This window comes from Capra hircus, chromosome 17 (genome assembly GCF_001704415.2).
Source record: "Capra hircus breed San Clemente chromosome 17, ASM170441v1, whole genome shotgun sequence".
In the NCBI taxonomy this organism is placed as follows: domain Eukaryota; kingdom Metazoa; phylum Chordata; class Mammalia; order Artiodactyla; family Bovidae; genus Capra; species Capra hircus.
In genome coordinates this window covers 1,570,858-1,592,519 of record NC_030824.1, presented here as the reverse complement: position 1 = coordinate 1,592,519, position 21,662 = coordinate 1,570,858, and the positions used below count along the sequence as shown (strand labels likewise).

The 21,662-nt window shown below is 59.7% G+C and overlaps 1 protein-coding gene across 1 annotated transcript in view; it reads left to right on the top strand.

Annotated features, from left to right (window-relative positions):
- OSBP2 (oxysterol binding protein 2) overlaps positions 1-21,662 on the top strand; it is a 121,767-nt gene that overhangs the window by 80,268 nt on the left and 19,837 nt on the right. Inside the window, exon 3 of the mRNA XM_018060974.1 lies at positions 16,270-16,526. Within this exon, the coding sequence (XP_017916463.1) occupies positions 16,270-16,526 (257 nt within the window). The remainder of the gene's footprint in view (positions 1-16,269; positions 16,527-21,662) is intronic.

Genomic DNA, 21,662 nt, shown 5'->3' with positions numbered 1-21,662 from the left:
GTGTGTGTGTGTGTGTGTGTGTGTGTTCAGTTCAGTTCAGTCGCTCAGTCGTGTCTGACTCTTTGTGACCCCATGAATCGTAGCACACCAGGCCTCCCTGTCCATCGCCAACTCCCAGAGTTCACTCAAACTCACGTCCATCGAGTCCGTGATGCCATCCAGCCACCTCATCCTCTCGTCCCCTTCTCCTCCTGCCCCCAATCCTTCCCAGCATCAGAGTCTTTTCCAGTGAGTCAACTCTTCGCATGAGGTGGCCAAAGTACTGGAGTTTCAGCTTCAGCATCATTCCTTCCAAAGAAATCCCAGGGCTGATCTCTTTCAGAATGGACTGGTTGGACTCCTTGCAGTCCAAGGGACTCTCAAGAGTCTTTTCCAACACCACAGTTCAAAAGCATCAATTCTTTGGCGCTCAGCCTTCTTCACAGTCCAACTCTCACATCCATACATGACTACTGGAAAAACCATAGCCTTGACTAGACGGACCTTAGTCTGCAAAGTAATGTCTCTGCTTTTGAATATACTGTCTAGGTTGGTCATAACTTTTCTTCCAAGGAGTAAGCGTCTTTTAATTTCATGGCTGCAGTCACCATCTGCAGTGATTTTGGAGCCCCCCAAAATAAAGTCTGACACTGTTTCCACGGTTTCCCCATCTATTTCCCATGAAGTGATGGGACCGGATGCCATGGTCTTCGTTTTCTGAATGTTGAGCTTTAAGCCAACTTTTTCACTTTCCTATTTCACTTTCATCAAGAGGCTTTTTAGTTCCTCCTCACTTTCTGCCATCAGGGTGGTGTCATCTGTTCAGTCGTGTCCAACTCTTTGTGACCCCATGCACTGCAGCACACCAGACTCCTCTGTCCTTCACTATCGCCCAGAGTTTGCTTAAAACTCATGTCCATTGAGTCGGTGATGCTGTCTGCCTGTCTCCTCCTCTGCCACCCTCTTCCCTTTTGCCTTCAATCTTTCCTAGCATCAGGATCTTTTCCAATGAATCGGCTCTTCACATCAGGTGGCCATAGTATTGAAGTTTCAGCTTGAGCAGCCATCCTTCCATTGAATATTCAGGGTTGATTTCCTTTAGGGTTGACATTTTATTCCTTAAAAGTTGTCAAATAAGTATTCCACTGCATGGATATACCACTTTTATCCATTCGTCAGTTGACGGACATTTGGGCCACTAGGAATCTGCTGTGCTGTGAGCATTCGTGTGTAAGTTTTCATGTGGACAAAGTTTTCATTTTTCTTGGGTGGATACCCAGGATGGGATTGCTGGGTTATTATGGCCGAACTGTCTTCCAGAGCAGCTGCGTCCTATTTTTTCATGTGTTTATTGACCATCTGTATATCCTCTTTGGAGGAATGTCTATTCAAATTCCATTGTTAATTGGGTTGTCTTTCGTTGATTGATATTTAAATACTGAACTCACCTTGCTTTTCTGGGACAAACTTTACTTGATCAAGATGTATTACCCTTCTTATGTATTGCTGGATTATATTTGTGTATCTGAGGATTTTTGTTTCTGTGCGTGAAGGATATTATGGGGCTGTAGCTGTTTTTGTTGTTTGTTCTTTGTGTGTGTGTGATGTCCTTGTCTGGACATTGTCCTTGTCCTTCTGTTATCAAGTAATCCTGGCATCATAAAGTGAGGTGGGATGTGTTCCCTCCTCTAATTTTCTTACAGAGTTTGTGTAGAACCTGTATTGTTTTTTCCTTAAATGTTTGGTCGAATCTGTCAGCTGAGCTCCTTTAAAAAAAGAATGAAGTACATTTGATTTATTAATACAGTGTTATGTTACTTTCTCCTGTACAGCACAGGGATTCAGTTACACACATACACACACCTAAATATTCTTTTCCATTATGGATTATTACAAGAGATTGAATACAGTTCTGTGTGCTACACAGTAGGACCTCGTTGTTCATGTATAGTGGTGCGTATCTGCCGACCTCAAACTCCTAATGCATCCTCCCCACCCCCTTCCCCTTTTAGTAATCGTGGGTTTATTTTCTATGTCCGTGAGTCTGTTTCTGTTTTGTGAGTAAGCTCATTTGTATCATATTTTATTTTTAAGAAACATTTATTTATTCGGCTGGGCCAGGTCTTAATTGCAACACTGGGGACCTCTGACCCTTGTTGCGGCATGCGGGATCATTCTCACTGTGGCGTGCCAACTCTTAGCCGTGGCGTGTGGGGTCGAGTTCTCTGAGCAGGGGCTGAACCCTGGGCCCGCTGCATTGGGAGTCTTAGCCGCTGGACCGCCAGGGGAGTTTTCTTACTGTGGCAGCTTAGATCGCTCATCTTAAACCTCCCTTCTTTTGTAAGAATCTAGTCACGCCGCGCACCATCATCCGAGCGCTGCCCTGGCTGCATCCCGTAAATTTTTCTCAGGCGAGCGTATGCTCCTCGGTTCTCTGTCTCGTCACAACAAAGACTTGGAGTGACGGGCATTAAAGCCCCCTCGGCGTGTTACAGCTCTTGGGTCTTGGACAGACCGTGTTATAGCTCTCAGGTCTCGAATGGACCGTGTTATAGCTCTTAGACAAATCAGTGTCACAGCTCTATTTTATTTAGAAGATAGCAGGAAAACCCATCTTCGAGGCGTGAGGGCGTGTCGATCCAAAGACGCGAGGGGAAGAGCGCCCCAGCGCACGGAGCGAGAGCGAGCCCTTTGCCTCCTCTTTTTATTGCCTTCCCCCCCGGGCCTGTCCTGTGTGAACTGGGCCAGCCAGGAGTGTTGCTTGTTTTACCTGAGGTCCTCACTCCGGTCCTCGGACCTTCCTTTCTTCTCTTTTCCCGGGCTTTTCTCTTCCTTGTCCTTTAGCCACTGCCATTTTGGACTCCTTTTCCGCATTCTAACTACCGGACATTTTGATATATTGTACTTTCTTTATCATTCAATTACAAATATTATCGAATTTTCCTTGTGGTTTTTATTTGACCCATTAGTCATTTAGAAGTGTGTGATTTAATTTTCATACATTAGGGTATTTTCCAGGTTTATTTTTGTTATTGCTTTCTAATTTAATTCTGTAGTAGCCACAGAACATGCGTCTTATCACTTTAAATTTGAGATCTGATATACAGCCTAGCACTGCTCTGTCTTGGTGAATACTTCACATATTGTTGGGAAAAAATGGGTATTCTACCATTGCAGGGGTGGCGTGCTATAAACGTCGCTTAACTCAAGTTGATGGATAGAGGATACTTGAAGATTCCCATCTTCCGAATCTCTCTTCTGTCTAAACCTTCCTGCAGTTGCTAAGAGAGTGGTATTGAAATCTCTAACTGTAACTGTAGATTTCACTTCTGGTTTTGCTTCATCTACTTTCAGACTCTCTTAGGAAGTGCATGCCCAACCAGGAGTGTGTCTTCTTAATGAATTGACTTCTTTTGTCATTATGGAACTTCCCTCTTTATCTCTGTCCTAAAGCCTCTTTTGAGATGTTATTAAGGTCATTCAGCTTTCTTGTAATTGCCGTATGCCTGGTGTTTCCTTTCCTAGTATTTTACTTAAAATTGAAACCCATCAATGTCTTTATATTTAAAGTGTGTTTCTTGTAGAAAGCATGTGGCTGGTTATCTATGCTCTAATATTTAAAGGGGTTTTTATTGAAGATAGCCTATAATGGGTCTTGCTTTTTAATCCAATCTGATAAAGGCTCTGACTTTTAGAATGTTGAGAACGTTTTAATTTAATGTAATTATTGATATGAGAAGCCCAGGTGGCGCAGTGGTAAGGAATCTGCCTGCAGTGCAGGAGATTCGGGTTCCATCCCTGGGTCTGGAAGATCCCAAGGAGGAGGAAATGGCAACCCACTCCAGCATTCTTGCCTGGAGGATCCCATGGCCAGAGGAATCTGACAGGCTACAATCCATGGAGTTGCAAAAGTCAGACACGACTTAACAACTAAACGACAGCGATGCTTGATGTGTTTGGGTTTATCTCTACTATTCTGCTGTTTGTTTGGTCTCATCTATTTTGTTCTTTTTTCTCTTTTCCTGCCATCTGTGATGTTTTCAGTATTCATTTTTTCCCTATATTGGCTCGTAACTGCATACCTCTCTTTTCAGTGGTTGCTGTAGGGTTTACATTAGGCATCTTTGACTTATTACAGTCTTCCTTCAAATCATACACCATTTCAGCTATAAGTCAGACCCTTAACAACAGTATACTTCCACGGTCCCTCCCCCTCTTTCTGCTGCGTCCTGCTTTACTTTTGAAAACACAACACACTTTTTAAACTTGCTGTATGAGTTACCTTTAAACAACATTTAAAAGGGAGGAAAACCAGCCTCTCTTATGTTCACTCACACATTTATCTTTTCTGTTACCGAACCGGACTTGGGTCCTCTCAGCCCTCTCAGCAAAGCCAATCTGCTGACACCAGTCTGTGGCAAAGGGAAGTTCAGCGCTTATTTGCAGGGCGCCAAGCAAAGAGAAGGCTCCTGCTCAAAGGACCCAAACTCTGAAGGCTTTCAGGGACAGTTTGAGTTTAAAGGTGACATTTGGGGTGAGGTCTATAGGGTGCATGGCCTTCCTCTGACTGGTGGGTGGTAACGGGGACGTTTCCGGAACCAGAATCGTCAGCCTTCTGGTTCCGACCAGTCCGGGGTCTGTGTGCCTGCGCTCAGCGTGCTCAGCGTAGTCAGCATCCTCCACCTGCGTGAGGGTCACCATCCTGCAGAGAGCCCAAGACGCATCTGACTGTCGTGTGAATGCCTCGTGGAGGAACCGGGACTTTGGTTTATGCGGAGTCATGTCATCGCCTTCCTCCCTTCACCGCTTTCCCTTCGTTCTGCATCCCCCCTCCTCCCTGACGAGTTTGGAACCCAGGGGGACTAAAGCCTTCTTCCTACAAACCAGACTCAGAGGGGCGTTTGCACCAAGAGACCCTGCAGGGTCCTGCCTGCCGTCATTTCTAGCCCTCTTTGCTCCTCTGTGTGGATCTGAGTTGCCATTTGGTATCACTTCCTCTCAGCTTGACAAACTTACTTTCAAGTTTACTGTAGGTCAACGAACCACAAATTCTCTCAGGTTTTGTTTATCCGAACATATCTCTCTTCCACCTTTACTTTTGAAGGACATTTTTATGAACTGTAAAGTGCCAGGGTCCTTTCTCCCTGCTCTGTAAGGAAGCCGTTCCTTCCTTGTCTTCTGGCTCATGTGCCCGTCGCCCAGGCACGTCCGCTTTCAGGACCCAGCATCCAGATCCCGGAGTCAAGCTGCCCACTGGGTGACGGGGGCAGGACCTCTGCAGCGCCCCTGCCACTGGAGGGCGCCAGAAGTGGAGCCCACAGCGCCGGGGTGTGGTGAGACCCAGGCCGGGAGGCTGCGCGAACTGCAGGCTGACTATGTGCTGTCAGTAGGCAGGGACCCTCTGTCGTTGCCTGGGTCTCTGCCCCAGCCTCACCAGCTCCAGGAAAGGGGCCTTTTGTAGCACACAGCCAGCCCATGGCCCCGAGGTCCTCCGATCCTAAGTGGCCTTGAAAAATCCCTCCGCACAGCCCCCCAGAGGCCCCCCACCACCTGTTCCCTCAGTCCCTCCCCTTCCTGCCCAGGTGGGCCTGGGACCAGGACCGCAGAAAGTTGACCTATTTAAGGGGAGCCCCACCCCAGCCACTGTGGAGCCAATTGGAGACTTGTCTCAGGTGGAAACTTGGCCCAAAGATGTTGGGTCTCTGCAGACCTCGGGGTTGTAATTCAAGCCTGCCTAGCTGTGGGTGTCAGGCTGCGCAGGACTGTCTTCCGACGCCCGCAAGCGCTGTGTACATCTTTCTTTCCGTGCGCCCAGGTTTCTCCCTCAGCCCCGCCGCCTCAGTGAGAACCCCCTGGGCTCTGCAGTTGGAGGGAAGCTCCCAGACAGGCTCAGAGGACCTCAGCTCAGGCTGAGGAGCCTCCCCGGGGGCTCGGGGAGCAGCTGCTGAGGAGGGGTTCCCAGGACGGGGGTAGGGAGCCCACGGCAAGGTACAGCCCCAGGCGGGCAGGTGGCCCTCCTCCATGAGACAGGGTTCTTCCCTGCCAGCTCCCGCCCCCTCTTCCCCCGTCTCTGCTGGATCTCCCCTCCCCGGGCTTCAACGGAGGCTGTTATTTCCACCATGTGCCCCTCCCCACGGTTCCCCGTGGCCGTATTCCCCGCCCCCCCGCCCCCGCACCAGCTCCTGGTCACCCCCTGCAGTTTTTAGGGACCGTCACTTTAGTGTCTTCACAAATACCATCACAAGTTGGAGTTTCCAATTTCCGTTTCTTCTGGAAAGCAGAAAACCAACCTCTTGATTTACAGTGAGAAACGTAACAGCCAAGAACCTGAGAATAACGCTCCCTGGCCCTGTAGGAACAGTTTTCCAACCGAGGCTGGGCGAGCAGGAGGGCGGAGCCAGGGGCCATCAGACGTCCGGGGTCACAAGCCTTGATCCCGCGTTCTCGGGAGCCAAGGGCCAGCGAAGTCCGCCTCGTTCATCTTTGGCCAAGCTCCTCAAAAGGCCAAGCTTCCCTCTCGAATGTGGACTTTTCTGGGGTCTGTTTTCAGATTGATTTTCCTCTTTAGCCGTCACGGCCAAGCCTTGGAAGCCCCCTACCCGCGGCGGTGTCTGCAGGGATCCTGCTGCTACTGCCCTCTGAGCTGTGGGGTGGCTGCCCGACCCCCTAGTCCAGCAGGTGGGGAGGTGATGGGGAGGGAACCGTGCTGAGGGCAGGGCTGGGGGCCGGTTCCCCTGAGCTTCTCCCCCCGCAGGCCCTCCCCTGGCCCCGTCTCCTTCCCCGGCTCTGGGTCTCAGCCCCAGTCTCGACTCCCAGGTGGTAGATCTGGGCTCTGCCTGCTCTGCCGGGATGCGGTTACTCTCGCGCTCTGCCCCGTCTCCCGGTGGCCCGGCCTCCGTGGATCCTGGCCCCCGGCCTGGCCCCCAGGGCTTCTTCAGCAAACCAGGGTGCGGTGGGGCTGCTTGCTTGGTCCCAGGGTCTTTTCCTCCCCACCCAGGCGCCCCCAGGATCGAGGGCACGTCTGCGTTAACTTCTGTCTTAACCATAGCGGTGAACCTTTCCCCCGGAGCAGTGTGGGTCTGCCCGGTAGACCCCTCCTTTCAGGAGCACACTCGGGGGCCCAGAGAAGGTAGAGACCTGCTCAGAGTCACACAGCCTACTGGTGGCCAGACCAACACCTGAGCTGAGGCCCCGCCGGCCCGGCAGTGTCCCCGGTGACACAGGAGACAGACAGCGGAGGAGGGACTGGGCACTGGGAAGCCTCGGTGTCGTCCAGGCGCAGGAATGCCTTCCCCGGCCGTGCTGACCCCCATCCCCAGCCTCCCTGGCCAGTTGTGGGTCGGGGCTCTCCCCAGGATGGTGGGTCACGACGAGGACTGTCCACTGTGCTTCATGTCCTCTGGGAGGCATGTTCAGAGGCCTGTGGACACACGGCCTGGCCAGGCTCCCAGCTGCACGGACGGGGACCCAGAACGAGGAGAGGAATAAAAGGGCCTTGGGAGGAGCCAACAGCCTCCAAACACAGCCCACCCCTGCCACGCTCTCTCGGCCTCACTCTGAGCACATGCCGCCAGGTTTCCTCTTCCGGGGCTGCCATCAGAGACACGAGGCTGCCTCTGCCCGCCCGCCCGGGGCCCCTCGGCTCCGAGGTGATGAGCCCCCTGCCGTAGTCACTCTCTGTCCCTGAGGCCCAGAGACAGCCCTGCATGGGAAGTTCTCTCGTGTGGTCTCGTGGACGTCCGATTTTTTCCGATAAGTAGCCATGGCCGTCGTCAGGCCGGGGAAACGTAAGCCGGCGGCTCCCGTGAGCAGCTCAGCTGTGCTGCCGCAGACCTTGAACTCGCGACCGGTGTGGGTGCTGGGGTATCCCACAGGTGGGGCTCCTTGTTATCCATCCCAGGACGCTCTGATTGCTCTGGGGCCTCTGGTCCCACAACAGGCAGCGGAGGGGTGGGCGCCCTTGCCTGGCGGGGAGGAACGGGAGTGGGGTTGGGCCGACGGGGGCAGAAAGAAGCCCTCCTGGCGTCCCCAGCTCGGCCCCAAGTCCACGGGGGCCGCAGCTGACGGCGAGATGGGACCCAGGTGGCAGCTCACTGGTGATGCCGCCATGGAGAAAAGGACTCGGAGCAGAGGCGAGACCCCGACACCCAGCTGCCTTTGGGCTCCGTGGACAAAGGCTGGATTCCAGCGTGGAAATTCTGTGTGATCTCCTGAGCCGCCAAGACGATAGAACTTCATCTTCTGTGGTTACTCAGAAGGCAGCATAGGGCCCCGGAAATATGGAGCCCCAGAGCCAGACGCCCGGGGTCTGTGGGAGCCCCTCAGCCCTGCTGGCTGTCTGTAGAGCTGGCAGGGGGCAACACTCGAGCTGGGGTGCGGGGGACAGACAGACAGCATCAAGGCAACACAGCTGGGGAGGCCTCACAGTTCTCATCTGGCTGCGGTGTAAAACCTCCTGGAGACACTTTTCCAAAAATACTGAGGCCCTTCCCAAGGAGGGTGGGCCTGCTGGGCTTTCTGTGAGCCAGGAGCCAGCGGTCAGTGGGGTGGAGTTTGGGGGCCTGTGGTGGAGGCTGGGGGAACACGGCAGCTCCCCCCGCCATCAGAAGTCTCACTATCGTCTGGGCGGGCCAGGCGCCTTGGGGAGGGTCCGCATGCTGAGACGCAGGTGGGCTGGCTCCCACCATCAGCAGGTCAGAGGGAGGGGAGCATCCGTGCCCCTTAACAAGGGTTCACACGCCGGGGGGTGGGCTGCAGTGTCTCTGCCCACACCCGGGTGGCGTGGAGTCGTGCCCTCACACCTCTACCTCAGGTTGGCTGAGGGGCAGCCCACCTCTGCTGCTTGGGACCCTAGGCGAGCCACAGACCAGGACAAGGCAGATGAGTGAGTCTGGGGGCCTGGCGGGGGTGGTGGTGGGGCGCCATGGAACAGCAGCCCCCGGCAGTGCACCCCTGTTCCTTCAGGAGACCCGTGGACTCCTGGCTAGGGTGGAAGCGCTGGCTGGGCGGGGCGCTCTGCCAGCGGGCAGGGGCTGTGGGCGGCAGGCTGCCTCCAGTGTCGCAGCAGATGCCGCAGTTGAAACTGTGTGTCTCTTTCTATGTTGCATCTCTGCACCAGGGTTCGCTTCCCCGGAGGGGGCCCTGCGGCCAGAGCCGTCCGTCACCCCGAGGACGCTGCGTGGCCCCGGCTCCTGGGCGCTGCCGAGGAGGGAGGCGCCGGGTCGGTGGGCATCTCTGGCGCCCCCTGTGTACGTCTTTCACTCGTTGTCATGGCTCCTGGCTCTGACCCTGGGCCCCAGCCCCTCCAGGAAGAGGAGGGGGGCGTGTTTCTTCGCTCTCTTGAGATTTCTGCCCAGCCTTCCTCTGGCCTCTCCAGCCAGCACAGGTTCCCCAGGAGTTGTTTTTCCGTGGGGAGAGCAGAGTCACGCCGGTACGGCCTCCAGATTCATGTTGGCGGGGTGTGGCTTGTGCCCCGATGCCTCCGGCGGAAGCGGAGCGAAGCCCGGGCTGCCCACCCCTGGTGGCCCACTCAGCCTGTTCGACAGCTGTCCTGGTCAGGGGGCCACCCCTGCACCCCGCTGCAGAGGAAGCCGCCCTTGGCACACCCCGTGCCTACTGCCAGAGGGAGGAGGGGAGATAGGCCCACCCAATGCCTGCACTCTGGCTTGCGTCTTCCCCCTGCCTGCTGGGGCTTCGCGATTTACTCCTGATTGTTACCTAATGTTTCCACCAGATCCCGACACGCCCTCCAGGGTCCTCGAGGCCGAGCTTCTCAGAGCTTTTGGTCACCTACCTGCTTCGGGGGAAGGGACGTCATTCACCCTGTTTATGAAAGTGGTTTTTTATTTTAATCATTGGTTCCTTTTTCTGCAGAGCCCCCTGCAGGACTAGTGACCCACAGACTCTGCCTTGGGAAGACAGCCCTGCTTTCCTTCTGGGTTCCCCAGTCAGGAAGGCCCGACAGTGTCCTGGTGGAGGGGCAGCCCCGTTCCCAGGGGCCCTCGGTGGCGCCGGTCACGTCTGGCCTGGTCCCCCCGCCTCACTGTCCGGCACGGAGGCCCCTGGCCTGCCTCGGGGGCTGCACCTCAGGGGTGCGCCTCCTCCGGGCTCTGGTCGCCCCACTTGCGGCCCAGCGCACCTGCTACCCCTCCCTGGGGCAGCCCCCTCCTCCTCCATGGTGTCACCATGCCACCCTCCCACAGGGCGCACCTGCAGGGCAGCGCCCTCCTCCCAAGGGCTCCCGCCCTGTCTTCTGTGGAGTGGCAGGGGGCCGGCCGGGGGTGCGCGCTCAGCCCGGGTCCTGTCCCCCGCCAGCCAGTGGCGCTCCTTGCTGTCCGCTGGTCTCCACCTGCCTCCGCCGCCCACCCGAACGGCTGTGGGCCGCCTCCTTGGGGAGCGGGACAAGGTTTCTCTGATGGCCCTGCCTGCTCGGGGCACCTGCCTGGTCTGTGACCTGGTGCCCGCCTACCAAGGATTGAGCCTTTACCTCCGAGAAGCCCCCACCTTCTCTTCACATTTTCAGGTGTTCCTCCCATCATGGAGGCAGGTCCCAGCCGAGCACTGGGGAGCGAGCTGGTGGGTTCAGGGCAACCCTCACTCATCTCCAGCCACAGTGGCTGAGGGGAGACGGTCCTCTTCACCCAGTGCTAGACTTGGAGGAGCTTGTGGCCAGGTGAGGGCAACGCCAGGTTGCCCAGAGAAGTGAGAAACAGTGCAAGACGGGGCAGCTCCGGGCGCCCGACTCCACATCCCCCCGGTGCCCCTCCTGCACCTTCCAGCCCAGTCTGCCCTGCCCCCCGACAGGGCTTGCCCACCCAGAAAGTTGATCCATTTTCCTCAAAGATGGAGGGGGAAAGAAAAAGGTTCTGCTTCTAAAAATAGCCACCTGGCTTTGCTCTGCTGGCTGTTTCCGTGGCAACCCTCTCCTTCCCAGGAGTTCCAGGTGAAAAGGGGTCCCAGGGGCCCTGGTCCGGCCAGTGCCTGGGGGCTCCTCAGTCACAGCAGTCAGTGGAGGCTTTAGGACACCCCCCGAGTGGTCAGGGAGAGGCGTGTGTGCCAGGCTGGCGGGAGCTCGGAGGGGCCTGTGAGGCCTCTGTGCACTGCTCCTCGGTGCAGTGGCTGAGTGACGGCCCCCAAGGTGTCCGCGTCCTAATTCCCAGAACCTGCAAACGTATTACCGTCGTGGCAGAGGGATTGCAGCCACAGGGTTAAGCTGAGGACCTGAGCTGGGGAGGTTATGCGGGACTGGATAACCTGGGGTAATCACGGAGTCCTTGAGAGGGAGGCAGGAGGGTCAGAGTCAGGAGATTGGAAGATGCCGGTCTGCTGACTCTGAGGATGGAGGAAGGGGCCACGAGCCAAGGAATGGGAGCGGCCTCTACAAACCAGAAAAAAGGAGGACACGCCCTCCCCAGGAGCCTTCGGCGGAGCGCAGCCTCGCCACGAGCCTGCGCTTAGGGCCTCTGCCCTCCACGGCTGTAGCAAATTAAGTCTGTGCCACTTGAAGCTGCGGGAACCATTTCCCAGGGCTGCGGTAACAAGTCTCCACAAACCCACGGCTTCACACCACACAATTTTACCTTCTCACGGCCCTGGAGCCCACAAGTCCAAGGTCAAGGTGTCGGCGGGGCTCCTCTGTGACGGCCCAGGGAGAGTGAGCCCCAGGCCTGTCTCCGCTGCGGGTGCTGCTGGCGCCCCTGGGCTCGTTAGTGCTTTGCTCCAGTCTCCATCAGCACACGTGTATTCTGCATCTTTGCTTCCCTTCCTGTAAGATCCGTCATAGCAGACCGAGGACCGGCCCTACCCCGGTGTTATCTTAACCAATGGCACCTGCAGCAGCCCAAACAAGGTCACATTCTTTTTTTCACTTATTTTTGGCCGCAGTGGGTCTTCGCTGCAGGCTCTCTCTAGCTGGGGTGAGTGGGGCTGCTCTCCAGTCGCAGCTTCTCATCGCGGTGGCGTCTCGTGTCGGAAGCACAGGCTCTAGGTGCCCAGGTTTCGGGAGCTACAGCTCTCGGCTCGGTGGGCTGTGGCCGACAGGCTTAGTTGCTCCGTGGCACGTGGGGTCTGCCCGGACCAGGGATCAAACCCGTGTCCCCTGCATTGGCAGGTGGGCTCCTATCGACTGTGCCAGCAGGGAGTCCTGTGGTCACATTCTGAAGATTCAGGAAGGACACGGATTTGGGGGGGACACACTAGCCAACCCAGGGTAGCCCCCAAGGGTTGGAAACTCCTGCACCAGCCGTGGACTGCCATGCTCTGCTGGCCCGGTCCGGGTGGATGGAGAACTTGCGACTGCTACCTGGGGCACGCATCAGTAACCCGAATGTCATGGATTTATTCTCTTCTAGCAAAAAAAGGAGGATTCGTCCTTGCATTTAGCTGGTGAAATCCAACGGGTATTTTGGGAGTTGGTGCTTTTCTAGAAACGGTGGTGTCGGGAGAACAGGCTGGAGCCCTTGATTCCACGGGCTGTTGCAGCACGTGGTCCCGCCGTCCCGGAGCCGCCGGCATCGTGCCCTGACCGCCTCCCCAGCCCCACTCCCCGGCTTGTGGGCCAGGCTGGGGGCTCTTCCCGAGCTCCACAGCCGGGAGCTGCCGTTGGCTGCTGTCACTTGAGCCAGGGAGGCTCCAGGCACCCCTGGCTGAGGAATGTCGTTCTTAGAAGGTGCCAGCGTGTTGGCCTGGAGTTCCCTGGGGAGGAAGGGCAGACCCGACCTTCTCATCTGCAGGCCAGCGTCGACTCTCAGGAGTCGTGGCCTTTGTGGCTGGTGGAGCAGCTCGCCAGGCTCCTGCTTAGTTGCTTTTCTGTCGAGTTTTTTTTTTTTTTTAATATTCTTATTTATTTTTAATTATTTTAGCCGGTGGGTCTCCGTTGCCACACACGGGCTTCCTCTGGTTGCAGAGAGCAGGGGCCGCTCTCCAGTTGCGACGTGCAGTTTTGTGGTGGTTTCTCTTGTTGCGAAGCAGCAAGGCCCAGCAGTTGTGGTTCACGGGCTTAGCTGTCCCGTGGCACAGGGAATCTTCCTGGACCAGGGATTGAACCCACGTACCCTGCATCGGTAGGTGGATTCTTAACCACTGGACCACCAGGGAAGTCCTGTGTGCAGGTTTGATCTGAACGCCAGAAGCCCCAGGAGCAGCAGCGTGCAGAGCTGCTCCCCTCCACCCCGGCCTCTTCCTCGCCGTCCCCACCAACTTGCCCATCTTTCTCCCCTCACAGACACTCCGTTCAGCCCCCTCGGGCCAAGCCTCTGCTCTCCGACCCCTCGTGCTCCCGCCCCTGGGCAGCCTGGCAGGCCCTCCCCGCGGCTGCGCTGTGCGGGTCCTGGCCTTCGCGTGGGCTCTGCCGCCGGCCGGGGCTCCCTCGTAGCTGGGAGCGTGGCTTCGGCCTGGCCCTGGGATTCGGTGCTGCTGCTCCTGCAGTTGCATTTCTGTGGGTTTGAGTCTATGGGTAGTTCAGTGTCTGTGTGTTGTTGTGATGTGGGTGGTCACTTTGTTCCTCTCACAAGCTCATTGTCCCTGAGTTTTAGTCCCAGTGGAGGTGGGGACAGAGGACATGTGGGGTCAGAAAAGCCTGAGAACCCCCAGGGCCACCTGCTCAAGAACCGCAGCCTAAGCCACTTTGCACACGAGCGCCTTCCTTCCTCAGACGACGTGCCCGCCAGCAGAGCTCCCTTCTGAGTTGGGGGGGTGAAGCAAGCCGCCCTGTTCATGCGCATGAGGGGATCTGCCGGTCTCTCTCTCAGAAAGCGCGAGCGGAGTTAATGCCACCTGTCCTTTCTGCCAGCCTGAGCAGTGTCACACCGAGTGGCTTCATTTGCGTCTCTGATGTTGAGCTTTATCTGTGTGTGCAGCCTGGATCTGCTGCTTGCAGAGACCCTGAACCGAGGCCTGGGACTCGGCACAGCCAGAGTGCACCATCTGGGAGCCAGGGTCCCCTTCCTCGTTCGGCTCCTCCCTGCACTCCGCCACCCGAGCCTCCTCTTTAACATGGACCTCTGCTCAAATGCCCACACAGTCCGTCTGGCCACAGGATGGAGGCCCAGGCTCCTCAGCGTGCCCTTTCCCTGCTCCAGCTTGCGGCTCTGTGCCCCTTCTCCCAACCCTGCCCTCCTGTGTGTGACTGCCGCCCCTGTGCAGGCCTCCCGGGATGCACCCAAGACCAGCCGTCCGTCCCCTCCCCTCCCCTCCCCTCCTCATGCCCTCACCGTCTCTCTGGGAGGCACTGGCCCTCCCCACAGGGCAGGCTGTGCTGCTCCAAAGTTGCTGACCTCGCGCCTTCCCATCCTGCCCCAGACACCCAGCCAGTGCCCTGGGAGCAGAGCGGCTCCCTGCGTCCCAGGCAGCCAGACCGGACCCGGACCCCAGAGCTGCTTGCTGAGGTGCAGTGACCTCCCCCCGACCCCAGCTCCCGGCCACCCTGCAGGAAGATGCTCAGAGTCTGGGCAGTCAGTTCTTGCTTCGAGTACAGGGGCTCACGTTCAGGCTGACCACAGCCAGAGTGCCCCCCATGCCCCTCCCGGTGCCCAGCGGCAGCCACACTGACCGATCAGTGGCCATTCTGGTTATTAGACATGGTGAACCCTGGAAGCGAGGGGAGGCTGCATTGTAACTCAGAGCCCCGGCTCTGAAGCTGGCAGGCCTGGAGCCTGCAGAACCCACGACCGTGGCCCTGGGTGATCTCAGGGCACCTCCTGCCCCCCAGATCTCCTCATCAGGTCATCAGCGTGCACTCACCAAGGCAGCGCCTTACCCAGGGCCGGGCGCCCAGGACGGCAAGATACGCCCCAGCCATTCGAGCCTTTCTCAGGTGATCCAGGAGGAGGAACCGCCTCCGTGCAGACCACCTGGGTTCAGATCCACCTCTACCCCCTAGCTGCAGGGCCCTAAACCCGCGATTCAGTGTCAGGAGCTGCGTTTTCAGGCCTGCAGAGCGGGAGCAGTCGTTGTCTGCCGGCCACCTGGCAGCTCAGCATTCTCACTGGTTAGGTGAGGGGTCAGGACCTGGCCCAGCACGTGCAGTCTCCAGACGCCAGGTTGCTTCAGGGCTGCGGAGGGGCTGGATGGGTGGCGTGAGCCCTGTCCCCGGCCCCGCTGCCCCCCACCGCCTCCTTGCTGGCGGGCCCTCCGCGGCTGGCCAGGCACTGCCCCCAGCTCAGGGCGTGTGCAGTGGTGACTCAGCCACGGCCGCCCCCACGCACCCTGCCTGCCTTGGGAGGAAGTCTGTTCCCTCACACTGTGTACTTTTTTCAAAAATCTGTCTCTTGGGTTACAGATTTTCGTCACCAAAAAAAAAATATATATATATGTTTCTTGCTAATTATTTCTGAAACAAGGCATCTTGGAAACCCTGGGCACTCACAGGCTGGTATTGAAGCGGCTGCAGGGCCCTGGCCAGCCGTCCACCCCGCCCCACTCTCCACAGAGGCCCCCTCGAACGCAGGCTGGGCTGGCCGGGTGCCAGGCTCCAAGGTACCCCAGACTCCCAGGATGGGGCGCCGAGGGCACCTGGGGCCCTGTGAGAGGTGAAGGGGTGGCGGGAGGGGAGTGAGCCGGGGAGCCCCACGGCGCGGCGTGAGGGCGCTGCTCTGGAGGCGGACAGACTAGCCCACGGCAGCGGTGGGAGGAGTATGGGGCCAGACTTCACCTCTGGGGCCAGACTTCACCTCTCCAAGCCCCTTCTGTCTGCCCCCCGGGGACGGTACAGCCCCTGCCTGGCAAGGCCGTTGAGAGGACATGGCCAGTGTGTCTACGCGGGGCGCCCACAGGCGAGCGTGGCCTTGCTCCTTGGGGGAGCGCTGCAGCAGCAGGGAGGGACTGTGACTGTGGCCTGGGGGAGGGGCCCCGGGGGGCGCTGAAGGTGGGCCAGCGTCGGGCCAGGGACACAGCCGGCAAGCTCCGGGGCACGGGGGCACGAGCAGCGGTGTGTCTGCAGGGAGCAGGCGGCTTGGTGCCACCATGGGCGGGCGGAGAGCGGACAGCGAGGTGAGGTGCGGGGAGTTGGGGGAAGTGGGGTCCGCCAGCCTGGCCTGTGACTCGAGGCCTCTGCAGGTCTGGGATGGGAGTGGCCCACCCCTGCCTGCACCCCGCAGAGCTCAGCCAGGCCCTGTCCATTCAAGCTGGTTCCCCTCTCCATCCCACCCACCAGGGGGCTGGGGGACACCCCACCCTCACCTGCTTGCTCTCCCGGGCAGCTCTACCTGCCCTTCCATCCCGGCATCACCCTCCCAGGGGCCTCGGTGTGTGGTGTGCGCTGGTCCCTGAGAACCACGCCACGTCTCTCCACAGATGACTCTGGGGACGACGAGGACGGGACTCCTTCCCCAGCTGACAAGAGCGAGCTGCACGGCACCATCAGGAGCCTCTCGCTGAAGCTGGACGACCTCAGCACATGCAATGAGCTCGTGGCCAAGCACGGTGTGGCGCTGCAGCGCTCCCTGAACGAGCTGGACGGCCTCCGGATCCCGGCTGAGAGCAGCGAGAAGCTGAAGGCGGTCAACGAGCGGGCCACCCTCTTCCGCATCACGTCCAATGCGATGATCAACGTGAGTGCCTGGGCCCACTGGAGGGTGGGTGGTCCGGGCTGCCCCTCCCTGCTTTCCACCTCCTCCGCGTCACCCCATCCATGCCCCTGGGGCCGGGCCAGGTCACTGGCCCTCACTGTCAGGTGGAGCCCGGAGCTGGTCATGGGGCCCGGCAGGCGCTTTGGGCCTGGGCACGGGAGGCCGTGCTGAGCGGAGCAGTGAGCTCCGTGCCCACAGCAGGGAAGTGGCTGCCACACTGTCCCACCACAGCTGCTGCTCACCCCCAGTTCTCGTGTCCAGCCCAGACATGGTGTGTCCGGGACCCGAGCAGGGGGGCTTGTGCATGTAGGGGGTGCCTGGCATTGGAGGGGTCCCTCGGCCAGCAGAGCTTCCCAGCTGAGATCGCCACGGTCTTGCCCACCTGAGAGTAAGGGGCTGAACGAGGGGCCACATGTGTGGACTGAGGGGTCAGCCCCAGGGGTCACCCTCTGCATGGGTCCCAGGAGCCACAGGGCAACGTGACCAGGAACCTAGAGGGCCTCTCGGTGGTGGCGGAGGACAAGGCTGAGCCGGGCCGCAGGGCCCGCCCTCTCGGCCTGATGAGCGTTCCCTCTGGACACAGGCCTGCTGGCCACAGCCTCCCCTCCAGGTGAGCCCCCCAGGAGGGCACACCCTGGCCCAGGATGGTGGCGCTGGGAGCCAGGGCCAGGCGTGGGGAGTGGAGGCGGGTCCAGAGGACGAGGCCCAGGGCAGGTGTCAGGACGGCCACAGCGGCAGCGGGCAATTCCCGGCTGGGGACTCGGGCCCTGCAGCGAGGGGCCTGGGCGGAGGCTAGGCCGTGCATCCAGCAGCAGGGGAGCCGAGGGCAGTGGGATGGCGGGGGCTGCAGCCCACTGCACGCCCAGCCCCTGCACCCCGTCCCCGGACTTCAGGGGCCTGGGTCAGCGTGCGTCTCCTGGTGACAGGCCCGAGGGCGAGAATGCGCTCGCAGCTCCCGTGGCACAGCCTCCCTGCCTGCCGAGCCTGGAGCCGCATCGTCTCCACGGGCTGTTCTGGGTTTTCCCAAATAATGAGCTGCTCAGCTGACGTCTCTAGCCAAAAGAATTTATCGGGCATCAGAGGCCTGTCTGTTTACAAAGCCGTCAAGACGGCTCGCCACCTGAGCGCGTGATGAGTTGTGTGGCGGGAAGGAAGCTGAAGCCCCGTGGTTGGTCAGGAAGCCCGTGGGCGGCCCTGGCACCAGGAGATATAGCCACATGGTGGAGCCTGCGCTCTGCCCGCCGCGAACGTGACCCTGAGGAGGGCCCCGCCCCGTCTAGCTCCCATGAGGGGCAGAGAAGTGAGCTGCTGGGGGTCCAGGCTTGAGCAGAGGCCCCATTCCTTATGGGGGCCCTTCCCTTCAGCTGCTCCTCACCCGGCAGGAGTCGGTGTGGCTGACAGACACCGAGTGCCCACACCCCCACCCTGGCCAGGCCTCGGCCTCCACCCTGGTTTTGAGGAGGGGTTGGACCAAAGAGCTGTGACCGAGGCCCGTCCCGCCCAGGACCCCTTAACCTCCCCATGGCCTCACCATTAATACCCACGTGGAGAGCTGCCCGGGGCCACCAAAGCTGGACACAGCTCAGGTCCGTGCAGCCTGCGGGGGGAGTGTTAAGTCCTCATGATGATTGGGGTGAGACCCCCAAGGGCCACAGAGGCCCCTCCTACTCTGAGGTCAACACAGGGAAGGTGGCCTCTGCCCAGGCCCAAGCCCCGTCTCAGATGCCGAGACGCTGAGACACCCTGATGCGCCTCTTACCTTTGGGCAGCAGCCGGACCAGGGTCTTTCCTGCAATGGTGGGGACCCAGGATGGGCAGGAGCCGCCCTAGTTGTCCCCTAGACCCCCCAGGTCTCACGGGAGGAGGAGGAGGCTGGATCTCCCACTTCTGCAAGCCCCTGCCTTCCACCACCCCCTCCCAGCTCCCTGCCCTGACTGTGGGGAGCCCTCCACAGGAACCTGGGGACCTCGCCCCCACCCACTCCCGGCCCCCACCCCTCCCCGCCCAGGGGGAATCCTCCATGGGAACCTGGGGACCTCTCCCCCACCCACTCCCGGCCCCCACCCCACCCCTGCCCAGGGGGAATCCTCCATGGGAACCTGGGGACCTCTCCCCCACCCACTCCCGGCCCCCACCCCACCCCGCCCAGGGGAATCCTCCATGGGAACCTGGGACCTCTCCCCCCCACTTCCGGCCCCCACCCCGCCCCACCCGGGGGAATCCTCCATGGGAACCTGGGGGCCTCTCCCTGACCTCCTGTGCATGGTGAACAGCGGTGGGTTTTCCACCTCACAGGCTCCAGTTGAGCCTGGGTCGTGGCAGGGGAGCAGGAAGCGGGGGCCGGCAGGTTAGGTGGTCACCTCCGTGGGAGGGCCCCGGGGAGGCGGCTGCCGGACCTTCACTTTTCCTTGGGAGTCTGGGGTTGACCAGCCTTCAGGAGAGAAGCGGGATGAGGCTGCTGAACCTCCTTCAGATCTGTGGGGAGGCAGCGTTGTTCTCAGCCTTTAGATCCCGAGCTCCCAGCAGGGCAGGGAGGGAGGCATGCTGGACGGTCTCCAAGGCCCCAGGGACCATGGCGACTGAGGCAGGCCTCCCCGTGGCCCTGCTCCCCGAGGGTGGCCCCTGTGATGCATGTTCGAGGGAGCGGGAGGCTAGGGGTTCTGCATCAGGGATATTGCAGTGTTGCCTCTGCTGTGCTGCGCCTTCTAGAATATCCCTCCCCCTCCACACCGATGCTGGGCAGATCCCTGCTCATCTTTCCGAGGCCCCTGGACGTCACCACAGCCAGAAGGGCCTCCTGTTAGATCCCCCAGTCCCCAGGGGGCACCACTGAGCCAGCCAAGCAGTACTTAGCCTGCCATTTCCACGTCTGATCCCCACCAGACACTGTACCCCTCAAGGCCAAGTGCAGGTCTTACCTGTGGCCCTAACAGTGGCCCAGTGGGGCTGCCCGAGACACCACGCTGGAGTCGCACTGGGCCTCACGTCTCAGGAAAGCAGCTCCAAGTGGCCCACATCTCAGTAACCTGCTACAAAGTCATCCGAGCCCCATTTCCCAACTGCCACGTCGGTAAGAAAGTGCGGGCTCTGCCCCCAGACGAGGCCCAGAGCAGGGTGCAGAACCACCCCGGTCACCTGGCCTTGCAGAGGCGTGACCTGGCCCAGCTGCGGAGAAATAGGAACAGGGCTTTATGCCGTCAGATCATAAACGTGTTCTTCTCACGGGAGGGTCTTCCTGAGCCCACCCACAAGCCCAACAGCTACCCCCAGGCCCGTCTCACAGTCTGCTTGGCTGGCTCAGCCCTGGTGCCAGGGGCTGGGATGGACCACTGGCCCACAGGGAGCCAGACAGAAAGAGAACCAACTTCCCGTGGTCACACTGCCAACGAGGCGTTCTGCACGCCTGGCCCACTCAGCAGCGTATGGTAGGGAGACTGAGGCAGCTGCTAAGGATAAGAGCCCAGGTCTTGAGGCTCCAGAGCTCCCCACTCTAGCCTGTGGTCTCCTAGGGGGCAGGAGGGTCAGGAAGCCCCCCTCTGCGCGCCCTCACCCCGCCTATCCCACTCTGCCCTGTCGGCAGGTCCACGCACCTCTGGGACTTTGAGAAATTACTTCAATTGGAGTGCAGCTGATTCTGGAGGTCGCACAGTATCTCCTGCACCGCACGGCGCCTCCGTCGTGCACACATTCACGTCCCCTTTTTGTTGTCTCCCACTGTGGCTTATCCAGGGTGCTGACGCGGTAGGACCCTGTTGCTTCACGGGCTTTTCTACCCCAGCATCATGCCCGTCCTCCTCGCTGAGCTGGGTGCCTGCAGGGATTGGACCCACTCTCCCTCATGCTGCAGGAGCCCTGTAACTTCCAGGCGTGGCACAGAGTCTGGCAGGTGGGAGCGTCAGTGAACGAGAGAGAAAGACCGCGGGGTGGGGCAGAGGCTTGTGAAAGAAGGCAGGAGCGACTGAGTGACCCACGCTGTGTCTGGCAGAATTCCCTAGTGAGCGATTTCATGAGCCTGATCAAAGGCGGGCCCGTGCTGGCATTGCCGACTGCCATTTAGGAGGAGCCTGACAGCGCTGTGAATGAGCGGGGTTCCTAGGCTGAGCCTCAAAGTGTGTGCAGGGCACCCCCAACCCTGGCTTGGGTGTGGAGGCCGCGAGCCGCCCCAGAGCGCCAGAACACACCTGTGTGACAGCAGTGGCTCCGTGACAGGGCCTGAGGCGGAGAAGGGCAGAATTAACACGTCACCAGCGCATCTTCGGGTGTTAGTTTCCACGGGCTGAAAGAACGCGCTCCTGTCTTCTTCCCTCGAGCCTGTCTGCGTGGTGAAGCAGATGCCCTGGTTTGGGGCCGGCCTCTGGGGGGTGGCAGTGATGGCAGGCGCCCAGGACACCCCGGTTCCTTCCTGGTATCGTTTGCTCCTTGCAACGGCCACACGAGGTTGGTGTCCTTACAGCTTCCTTGTCACCGTCATTTCGATCATTCAGGTGCTACCGCAAGGCCCAGAGCAAGGGCAGCCCCAGTGTGGAGGTGCCCCCTGGTGGGCTGACAGCCTGGGACCCCCTCCTGATGCGGCGCCTCCGAGCTGGGCAGAACAGGGTGAGGGCCGCCTGCAAGTGAGCAGAGCTGGGGGTGGGTGTGCCCCCCAAAAGACCAAAGACAGTTGAGGTGCAGGAAGCTGGGGGGCGGGGGCCACCAAGTCCCCTGACGAGGGCCCAGTAGGATGGACCTGCATGCTGGGTCCCTCGTTTGCCAGGGAAGGTAGCAGCCCACAAGGGACACACCCTGCTGCCTGCGGCAGAGCTGGCCGCCGGGGGACTGCGGACCCTGACTGCTGGGACACTGGACGCAACCAGCACAGCTGGACCTGGGGCGGGGGGTGCCCAGCTCCAGCTGGGGGAGCTGAGAACAAAGGTGGGCTGAGCAGATGTGCTGGGCGCTGGGGAGGCGGATGGCGAGGGGGAAACCGCCGCAGCAGAACAGGCCGGTGGAAACAGAGGCAGCGACTCCGGGCACTGGGCCGGGGCCTCACCTGTGGGGCATCAGAGGAACAGAGCTGGTCAGCAGGGGCCCTTTCTCGCTGGAGACCCTCTGGGGCTGCTCTGAGCCCTGTCTGGAGAG